General features: G+C 38.3%; 1 protein-coding gene across 1 annotated transcript in view; it reads right to left on the bottom strand.

Annotated features, from left to right (window-relative positions):
• Nucleotides 1-4,314: 4,314 nt before the first annotated feature.
• Nucleotides 4,315-10,990, bottom strand: part of OTC (ornithine carbamoyltransferase) — a gene marked incomplete at its 5' end in the record, with an annotated part of 59,252 nt that continues 52,576 nt past the window's right edge. Inside the window, one exon of the mRNA XM_011980197.1 lies at nucleotides 4,315-4,667. Coding sequence (XP_011835587.1) covers nucleotides 4,608-4,667 — 60 coding nt within the window. The remainder of the gene's footprint in view (nucleotides 4,668-10,990) is intronic.

The raw sequence follows: 10,990 nt of genomic DNA, 5'->3' as shown, positions 1-10,990 counted from the left end.
CTTTAAAGAAAGAGGCGGCTGTGAGGCATTAGCGCGCAACCCTGTCAGCAGCTGCGGGATGGACGAACCCAGGTGAAAGGCATCTGGATGGGGCACCACCAGCATCTACTACATGGATGTAATTTTAGGTTTCTGTTTGTATCTCTGGATATCAGTGTCCACTTCTGCCTAAGGTATGAATTTTCCTCTCTATCCCTTGGCCTTATAGAGCCATAGCCCTGGACCAGCCAGCTTCCCGTTCCCCATTCAGCCTATGGGTAAATCAAATCAAGCAGCTATATGTGTAGGATCCCAGATCATTTGCAGAGGGGCATTGAACACGTGAATTATTCCTCCCTATTGAATATATTTCTATACTAGGAACATTGTTGTTATTTCCTAGTTTTTTCTTTTGTGAAATGAAGGGATAGACTGGATTTTTAAAAACCCTGTTCCAGGGCCGGGCGCGGTGGCTCAAGCTTGTAATCCCAGCACTTTGGGAGGCCGAGACGGGCGGATCACGAGGTCAGGAGATCGAGACCATCCTGGCTAACACGGTGAAACCCCGTCTCTACTAAAAAATACAAAAAACAGCCGGGCGAGGTGGCGGGCGCCTGTAGTCCCAGCTACACAGGAGGCTGAGGCAGGAGAATGGCGCAAACCCGGGGGGCGGAGCTTGCAGTGAGCTGAGATCCGGCCACTGCACTCCAGCCCGGGCGACAGAGCGAGACTCCGTCTCAAAAAAAAAACCAAAACTAAACAAAAAAACAACCCTGTTCCAGTTTTAAAATTCATTTGCCTAATAATTTTGCTCCAGAACGCAGTTGTGCTTGCATTTTCTCTGGGGATGAGTTTCACAAAAGTGTGTATTAGAGACTAAGTCTACTGTCATGGACATAAGTGAGGCACTAATAAGACTGTGAAATGTTTTAGCACCTGCCAGGGAATTCAATTCCATTTGATCTGACCATGATTCTTTTATCAATAATTGATATTAATTTTTCTGAATAATTGTTAGGGAAGAATTTCTTTAAAATATTAAAGAACTACAGGGTTGATTCTCAAATACTTGTTTCAATGATTCGTGTCATATGTTTGCCACACAAAATGGACAGACGCTATCATTTTCACTATGGGGTCTTAAGGAACCTAGCAGAAACTGAGGCAAGACACCAGAACTATCACTGCATTGTATGTGTCTCATTGCCCTCAAGTACAAGGTGATACTGAAAAAATTCCTGATATAAGTTGTTGATGGCAGGGTCTCCCCTACTAGACACTGATCCTTTGTATGATTTAAAACAAAACATCTATTCGGGTATATGAAATACTAAAAAGTGTCCCCTCTCCATGGACAACATACAAAAAAGGCGTTCCTTCCTCCTGGCTACAAGGCCTGTAAGGAGACACAAGACTTGGTAACTGAAGTGCAGACTGGGTCTCAACCTTTATTCATTTCTTTCACCTGAGACTTTTACACAAACCACAACTTGCAAGGCAGTATGTGGCATTCTTGGTTATAGGAGTCTGATCATTGTGACTTGAGTGGTTTTCTGTTATTTAATATGACCCTTTATATTTGTCAAAGGATATCAATCCTACAAGATGGCCGAGTGGCACCATGTCTCAGATTTGCCTCAATCATCTCTATATAAGACATCAGTGAGAGCTTCCAAGACGAAAAGGCTCAAAAGGAATGTGTTCTGAATACTTTCTTCATATGTAGTGCTCACTCATCTTTATCGCATGAGAAGACTTGCTATGGAATTTTGGCACTGGACCGAGGGGGCTCTGACATTTCAACTGAGGTTCTAGGGTCACTTGTATAGGAGATCTACAGTGACATTGCCATGCTGATTCTCTATGCAGATCTTTCTACCCAGGGACACTACCAAAGTCAAGTAATTAGCACAATCTCCAGATAGAAATATCTGATATTGAGGCTGGTTATGGTGACCCACGCCTGTAATCCCAAGCACTTTGGGAGGTCGAGGTGAGTGGATCACTTGAGCTCAGGAGTTTGAGACCAGCCTGGCTAACATGGTGAAACCCTGTCTCTACTAAAAATACAAAAATTAGCTGATCGTGGTGGTACGTGCCTGTAGTCCCAGCTACTCGGGAGGCTGAGGCAGGAGAATTATTTGAACAGGTGGAGGCTGCAGTGAGCTGACAGCATACCACTGCACTCCAGCCTGGGTGACAAAGTGAGACCCTGTTTCAAAAAGAAAAAGAAAAAGAAAAGAAAAAAGAAAAAAAAAGAGAAATATCTGACATTGAATTATTTTTCTTTATTTTCTTTCTTTATTTATTTTTTTGATGGAGTCTCGCTCTGTCACCTAGGCTGGAGGGCAGTGGCGTGTTCTCAGCTCACTGTAGCTTTCACCTCCAGGGTTCAAGCGATTCTCCCACCTCAGTCTCCCGAGTAGCTGGGATTACAGGTACCCACCACCACGCCCAGCTAATTTTTGTACTTTTTTAGTAGAGATGGGGGGGTTTCACCATGTTGGCCAGGCTGGTCTTGAACTCCTGACCTCTGGTGATCTGCCCACCTCGGGCTCCCAAAGTGCCAGGATTACAGGCGTGAGCCACCATGCCCAGCCCTGACACTGAATTATTTTTCTAAAGTACCTGGAAACTTATCACTGAAAACAAAAACAAAAACAAAAACTGATGACATTGAAATCATTGCAGTGTAATCACTCGTGGTTTCTACTCCCAATGTTATTGTGGAGAAATCCTGAAAGAAAAGAACTCTTTGGCTAGTTATGTTAGGTAATAGGATTTATTATGTACACCAAAGATGTAAGGGTCATTTCTATAGTTCTCATTAGACTTTGGAGTTGTAATAGTTATACAGGAAAAGGGGTAAGAAGAAAGAGGAGATGAAAACAGCTTTGCAAAAATTAAGGGTGAATTTTCCTCCCCTATTTTCTTTTTTCCTGACAGTATAAATAATGTCTGATTAAGATGAAAAGTTAAGAAAGCATATACATTCCTACAGAATTGGGCTGAGAATGAGGTTAAATTGTATGTACACAATAAAGAAAGCTATAGGGCTTTTTGAGGAAAAAATGACTATATTTTGGCAAGAAAATTATTACAAGTTCTTTCCAATTGAGGGAAGAAGACTATGCTATCCATTTAATTCAAAGAATAACCAGGAATGAGATGGGACCTCGTTACTATGGGAGACCATTTGGTAAGTGGAAGGACACTTCTTTCTGTGTAGGCAATTTGAGGGTGAGCCTTCCACAATCCATATGACACCTTCTGGTTAAATCATTGTTATACTCTCTGCTGAAAGATATTCCACTGAACTCCACTCTCTTTCTAAGTGCTTCCAATAAATTACCACGGACATGAAAGTCACCTTTGACATTTACTGGAAAATTTGATTTTTTTTTTTTTCTGTAACATTATAAGCCTCTTTCCCCTACAAAAAAAAAAAAAATATTTTATTGCATCTTCATTGCAAATCTAATAATTCATCCCTTGCTTACTCATTTAAGTCAGAGATGTGTGCTGAAGAATATCAGTCAACCAGCCTGGAAACATTTTTCTAATAGTAAATGTAGAATGTAAAGGAAATTACATTATTTTGTGTTCTGTAAAATGTATAATTTAAAAAAAAAATTTCACTTATGTTATTTAACATTTTAACTAAAAAATTCAAATTATGTCATAATCATTCAGCAATACAAATGTTGGTCACCCACAAGAGAAATCTAGTTGTAATTACATTATAATAATTCAATAATGTAAATTTTTATTATCCCAAAGAAAAATTCGAGGAAAAAGATTGGCCAAAATGTTGCAAGTAGTAGATTTATGGAAATATTCAGCATATGGTGTGAGTAGATACATGATAAACACAGACATGAAAAAAATTAAATTGCTCTTGCTGGAGAATTTGAACCTAAGAAAATGCTACTCTAGGTATCCATGGTTTTACCACTTGCTAACAAAAGCTTCTTATGGCTTGTAACAGTAAGTACTCATTACAGAGAAGAGATGCATGCTCTTGAAGAACTCCCCACTACCACATTCTCACAAGTTATTGGAAAAAACTTCAGAGTTTGGGAACAGTAATAGCTATATTTTAAGAATTGTGTTATTTGCCTCCATAAATGAATGCCTGTCTACCTCATTGGCCTGAAAATTGTACCACATCTGTAAGATGAATCATTTGGCTTTCTAGTTGGTCCTGGGGGACAGGAACGCAGCCCACAGATTTACCAGTAGCTCACTGCCTGGTAAATGTTTACTTATAAATTAGTGTGGGTGATAATTTATTCAGGTAATAAGCATAGATTACATTTAATGGCTTAGACATTATACATTATGAACACAGTATTTTATGTTGAAGTAAATGTATATGATAATATGATATCTAAATGTAACTCAGAAATTGTGAATTAGAGAGTTTAAGCAAAGTTAAGCGTGTATTACAGTGCATCAGCACTTAAAGGCTTCAGGAAAGTTTCACAATGGCAAAGCGGTATCATACAGTTCACCCATACCATGTGTTAGGGATCTGTTTATTTTTTAGATTCTCTTCTCCTTTCCCCACAAACCAACTCATTCTGTTACTGAAGAACATTGCTTCTTTCTTGACAAGCAACACAACATCAAAATTTAGGCTTCTGGAGCTGAGGTGAGTAATCTGTCAGCAGGGACACCATGACAGCCTGATGACACAACAAAGAAAGAAAGAAATGGATAAACATTAGCGACAGTCTGCTTAGGGACCTAGAGAAGGTGAATTAGGTTTCAGCTTTGCAGGGCTACAGTTAAAATGCGTTTTCTCAAGAAAATGGTAAGAGAACAATTCTGAACTAATATTTATTTATGTATTGGAGGAGGGGATAAATGAAGGTCAACAGAGATCAGACTGACCCAAATAGATACACAAACACTGCATAATTAGGACTCACTCCAGGACTAGTGGGTCACAGAGTTGAAATGAGATGCTACAGTGGTAGCCGTGATTGAATTTTCCAGTCATAAGTAAACCTAGTTATTGGCTAGTTTTAGAGAAATGTAATCCCTCCTATCCCAGATCCTTGTGTTTATACTATGGTTTGATCACTCACAACCTAGAGAAGTTTAGGATGAATCAGATGTAGAGTGATCTGAGCAATGTCTGCTGCCTGAAGCTGGGTATTCCTGAAAGAGTATTATCTCTATAGCCAAGAGTATACAGCTTCCCCTTGGTCTGTCAACCACAAATGGTAATTTTCACTTTTACTCTTCTCAACCTCCACAAGAATGACAATAATAATATCAGAAACAATGGTGAATGTTAGCTGAGTGCCTACTAGGTATTAGATAGAATACTAAGTACCATTTCATGTATTAGCCAAGAAATATTTTTCAAGCACTGTGCCAAGAGCTTTGGTGAGCTAGAGGGAAATGCTCACTCATTACCTCGTTTAATACAACAAAATTCTAAGGTAGTTTTTATCATTATAATTTATAGTTGAGGAAATCAATCCTTGAGATGACAGATAGTGCAGAACTGGGTTGGAACCCAGGTTTTCTCTGACTCTATTCTTTTTAAAAATTATTATTTTTTGATTGATAAATTATAATTGTATATATTTATGGAGTACATTGTGATGTTTTGATATATGTATACAATGTGCAATGATTAAATCAAGCTAATGAACATATCCATCACCTTACTTACCTATCTTTTTTATGGAGAGACATTTGACATTTCTTCTCTAAGTTATTTTGAAATATATATTATTATTGACTATAATAATCATTCTGCTGTGTAATAGATCTCAAAATCTATTCTCCCTGTCTACTTGAAACTTTGTACCCTTTGATCAACAACTCCCCATTGCCTTCCTTCCCATCCCCTAGCCTCTGGTAATCATCATTCTACTCTCTACTTCTACGAGTTCAACTTTTTTAGAGTCCACATATAAGTGAGATCATGTAGTATTTGTCTTTCTGTGCCTGGGTTATTTTACTTAGCATAATGTCCACCAAAAAACTGTTAGAACTGATAAGGGAATTCAGTAAAATTACAGAAAATGAAATCAACATACAGAAATCAGTAGCATTTCTAATGTACTAATAATCAACTATCTGAAAAGAAAATTAAGAAAATAATCACATTTGTAATAGCAACAAAAAATTACTTATGTATAAATTTTATCAAGAAGTTAAAAGACCTGTTTACTGAAAACTATAAAACACTGATGAAAGAAAATAAAGAAGACACAAATAAATGGAATGATATCCCATGTTCATGGATTGAAAGAATTAATGTTGTAAAAATGTCCACACTACCCAAAGTGATCTACAGATTCAATGAAACCCCTATCAAAATTTCAATGTCATTTTTCACATAAATCAAAAATACAATCCTTAAGTTTGTAGGGAACCACAAAGACCCCACATAGACAAAGTGATCTTGAACAAAAGGAAGAAAGCTGGCAGCATCACACTCCTTGATTTTAAAACATATTATAAAGATATTTTAATAAAAACAACGTGGTACTATCATAAAAACAGACACATTAACCAACAAAACAGTAAGGAAAGCCTAGAAATGAACCCATGCATTTATGGTCAATTGCTTTTTGACAGAGGTGCCAAGAGCACATAATGGGGAAAGGACAGTCTCCTCAGCAAATGGTACTTAGAAAACTAGATATCCACATGCAGAAAAATAAAATTGGACTCTTGTCTCACACCATATTTAAAAATCAACTCAAAATGGATTAAAGACTTAAATATAAGCTCTGAAGCTGTAACACTACTAAAAGAAAACATAGGGAAAAAGTTCTGTCTTAGTCTGTTTTCACGCTACTGATAAAGACATACACAAGACTAGGAAATTTATAAAGAAAAAGAGGTTTAATGGACTCACAGTTCCAATGGCTGGGGAGGCCTCATAATCATTGCAAAAGGCAAAAGGCATATCTCACATGGTGGCAGGCAAGAGAGAGAATGAGAGCCAAGCAACAGGGCTTTTCCCTTATAAAACCATCAGATCTCATGAGACTTATCCAGTACCGCGAGAACAGTATGGGGGAAACTGCCCCTATGATTCAATTATATCCCACCAATCCCTTCCACAACACGTGGGAATTATGGGAGCTACAATTCAATATGAGATTTGGGTGGGAACACAGCCAAACCATATCAAGCTCCATGACATCAGTTTGGTAATTGTTCACTATGACCCTGAAAACACAAGCAACAGAAACAGACATAGACAAATCAAATTGCATCAAACTAAAAAGCTATTGCACAGCAAAATAAACAATAAATAAAGTGAAGAGACAATCCACAGAATGGGAGAAAATATTTGCAAACCATATATCTGTTAAGGGATTCATATCCAAAATATATAAGGAACTCAAACAACTAAAGAGAAAGAAAACAAAATAACCTGATTTAAAAATGGGCAAAGGACCTGAACAGACATTTTTCCAAAGAAGATATACAAATCATCAAGTTCATGAAAAAATGCTGAGTATCACTAATCGTTAGGGAAATGCAAATTAAACCCCAATGAGATATCACCACATACCTATTAGAGTGGCTTTTATTTTTACAAAAATGACAGATAAGTGTTGACAAGAATGCAGAGAGGGAGGATCTCCTGTGCATTGTTGGTGGGAATCTAAATTAGTATAGCCTTCATAAAAAATGGTATAGAGGTTCCTCAAAAACTAAAACTAGAACTCCCATATGATCCAGCAGTCCTATTTCCTAGTATATATCCAAAGGAACTGAAACCAATCTGGTGCAGGGATACCTGCACTTCCATGTTCACTGCAGCATTATTTACAATAGCTAAGATATGGAATCAACCTAAGTGTCCATCAATGGATGAATGGATAGAGAAAATGTGGTGTATATATCCAATGGAATAGTATTCAGCCTTAAAAAAGGAAATCCTGTCATTTGTGACAACATGGGTGAATCTGGATGACTCTACTCTTAAAAGGTAGTTTTGTGGTCTCTCAGGTACTTTTTCTTACACTTCAACCATACTGTACACGTGTTCCTAGCCTATATCAAAAGTGCAGGTCTTGTATTTCAAAGGTGTTAACTGAATATACTTATCAAAGTTATCACATGCCAGGCCCTGTGCTGAGTGCTGTATGTGCATCATAACATGTAATATCCTTTCCTACTGTATGAAATGGTAAGAGATGTAAAATACAGATCGAGAAACCGAGATGTAGGAATTTTCCTGAGTGGTGGTGGTGAGAGGTGGATCCGCACCTACCTGTCCCTGGGTCCTGACTACAATGCTCACATGACTCTGATCTCATTGAATCCTCATAACCTTAAGAGGTTGGTTCTATTTTTTTATCCTCATTTTTCATATGAATAAACTGGTCTTAGTGAAGTTAAGGTATTTGCCTAAGTTGATTAGGAGCCCAAGATCACAGAGAGAGCCAGAATTTTAACCTGATTTCCAAAACTTATGTTCTAAAACCAATTCCCTATATTGCCTTTAAGCTGCAAAAATGTATGAGTCCATATTTAAAGTATGTGTCAGGCACACTTCTAGGTATAATAAAGAATGTTACAGACAGGATTACTGCTTTCATAAAGAAGTTTTCATTATAGTGGGGGGACAGGCAACAAACAGACAAAAAAATACAAAAATATCAAGTAGTTCCATTAGAAAATAAAATGTAACAAGGAGATAAAGGAGCCTTGGGAACCACTTAAGAGTGAGTGGCATGGGAAGATCTTGCTCAACAGTAACATTTAAGGTGATGTCTGAATGACAAGAAGGAACTGGTTTACCCAGGGCAAACTTTGGCATAAGAATGTCTACCAGGTAAAAGACACTGTAAACTTTTTAATGGGTTCCTGGGAGCCCCTCTCATTTTTGCTTTGTTTTTAATTGTCTATGGATTGTATCAACTTTATTTCCAAATAAAAACTTACAAATTCAACTTGGATTAGGATTGTCAGATTCAGTTAAATAAACGCAGACAGACAAGCAGTTAAACAAGAATTTCAGATAACAACAAATACATTTTTTACTGTATGTTCTAAATAGTACATGAGACATACTTAGACTAAAAATTATTCATTGTTTATCTAAAATTCAAATTTAACTGGGTGTCCTGTATTTTATCTGGCAACTCTAACTTGGGGAGAAGTAAATGACTATAAAATACTGTGAGTTACATTTGCAATGGTGTTTTGGACTTAAGAGTCATATGTGGATAACAGTGCTTTGAAGTGTCAGCTTTTTTTCTTTTTTTCAAGGTCCCTTTAGGTTATTTTAGCTCCAGTGTAAAATTTATAGGCAGAGGAAAAATATCTGTCCACATTTTGTGAGTCCTACTGCCTTATTAATCACTGAAAAATACAAAAGCAAGCTTCATGGGGAGGAAATGGGTGATTTTTGTTTTTAAACAAAGGGATCCAAAGACCTGTGCACTATGAAGAGAATGATGCAATTAGTGAAGCGTTCTGAACAGCACTACTGGAAGTCTCTTAGCATGGAGGCCTTAAAAAGCTACTCCGAGTGCTGAAAGAGGACACTTGTGCTTTAAAAAATGCTACACCATTAAAGAAAAAGCCCTTCATCCTATTTTAGTTATATACCTTAAACATCAGTCATTACAGGCATCTCAGAACTAGAGGGTCACGTTGCGGCTTTCCTTTCTTATTTCATCCTGATTTTAAATCAAGTTGTATGTGTGAAAATTATTCCCTGGAGTAGTGCTGTCCAATAGAGCTCTCGGCAGTGATGGAAGTGTTCGATGTCTGTGCTGTCCAATACCAATAGTGTAGCCACTAGCCACATGTGGCTATTCAGCATTCAACAACTTGGTTGGTATAATTGAGGAACTGAGGAACTGAATCTTCTTTTTTTTTCTTTGTGTTGAGATGGAGTCTTGCTCTGTTGCCCAGGCTGGAGTACCGTGGCACAATCTTGGCTCACTGCAACCTCTGCCTCCCAGGTTCAAGCAATTCTCCTGCCTCAGCCTCCTGAGTAGCTGGGATTACAGACGTGCACCACCATGCCTGGCTAGTATTTTTGTACTTTTAGTAGAGATAGAGTTTTACCATGTTGGCCAGGCTGGTCTCAAACTCCTGACCTCAAGTAATGCCCCTGTCTCAGCCTCCCAAAGTGCTGGGATTACAGGCATGAGCCACCGTGCCCAGCCTGAATCTTCGATTTTGTAAAATTTTAATTAGTTTAGATTTAAATTTAAAAAGCCACATGTGCCTACTGGCTACTGTATTGGATAAGCTAGTCTGGAGGAAGACAAGTATTAGAACATCTTAGAAAAATGTATCACAGCAGTGCTGAACCTAAAGGCCATTCTAAATAAGCTGTATAAGAATAATTAATTTGCGGCTGGCTGCGGTGGCTCACACCTGTAATCCCAGCAATTTGGGAGGCCGAGGCAGGTGGATCACCTGAGGTCAGGGGTTCGAGACCAGACTGGCCAACATGGCGAAACCCTGTCTCTACTAAAAATACAAAAATTAGCCAGGCGCAGTGGTGGGCACCTGTAATCCCAGCTACTCGGGAGGCTGAGGCAGGAAAATCACTTGAACCCGGGAGGCGGAGGTTGCAGTGAGCCGAGATTGTGCCATTGTACTCCAGCCTGGGTGACAGAGCGAGACTCCGTCTCAAAAAATAAATAAATAAAAATAAAATAATAATAATTTATTTGCCTATAAAAGAGGAATTTAACATGGATAATCTCCAAGGTCTCATCCCACTTGAAAATGTTTATGCTTCTATGATCTGTACAGGCTATGTGGTGACTGCATACTATTCTCTTTTTTTCAATCTCCAATGCCTGGCAGAGGACCTGGCACAAAGTAGATGCTCATTGTATGGCTGCTGAAATGAACTGAATTCAAAGGGACCTCCAAATCATGTAGTTCAGAGACATAAAGAGCACGGATGCAGCTGGAAACCATCATTCTCAGCAAACTATCGCAAGAACAGAAAACCAAACACCGCATGTTCTCACTCATAGGTGGGAACTGAACAATG

Source organism: Mandrillus leucophaeus, unplaced genomic scaffold (genome assembly GCF_000951045.1).
Source record: "Mandrillus leucophaeus isolate KB7577 unplaced genomic scaffold, Mleu.le_1.0 Scaffold209, whole genome shotgun sequence".
NCBI classification, from domain to species: domain Eukaryota; kingdom Metazoa; phylum Chordata; class Mammalia; order Primates; family Cercopithecidae; genus Mandrillus; species Mandrillus leucophaeus.
Note: the sequence above shows the minus strand (reverse complement) of the source record. Positions and strands in the feature narration are given on the sequence as shown.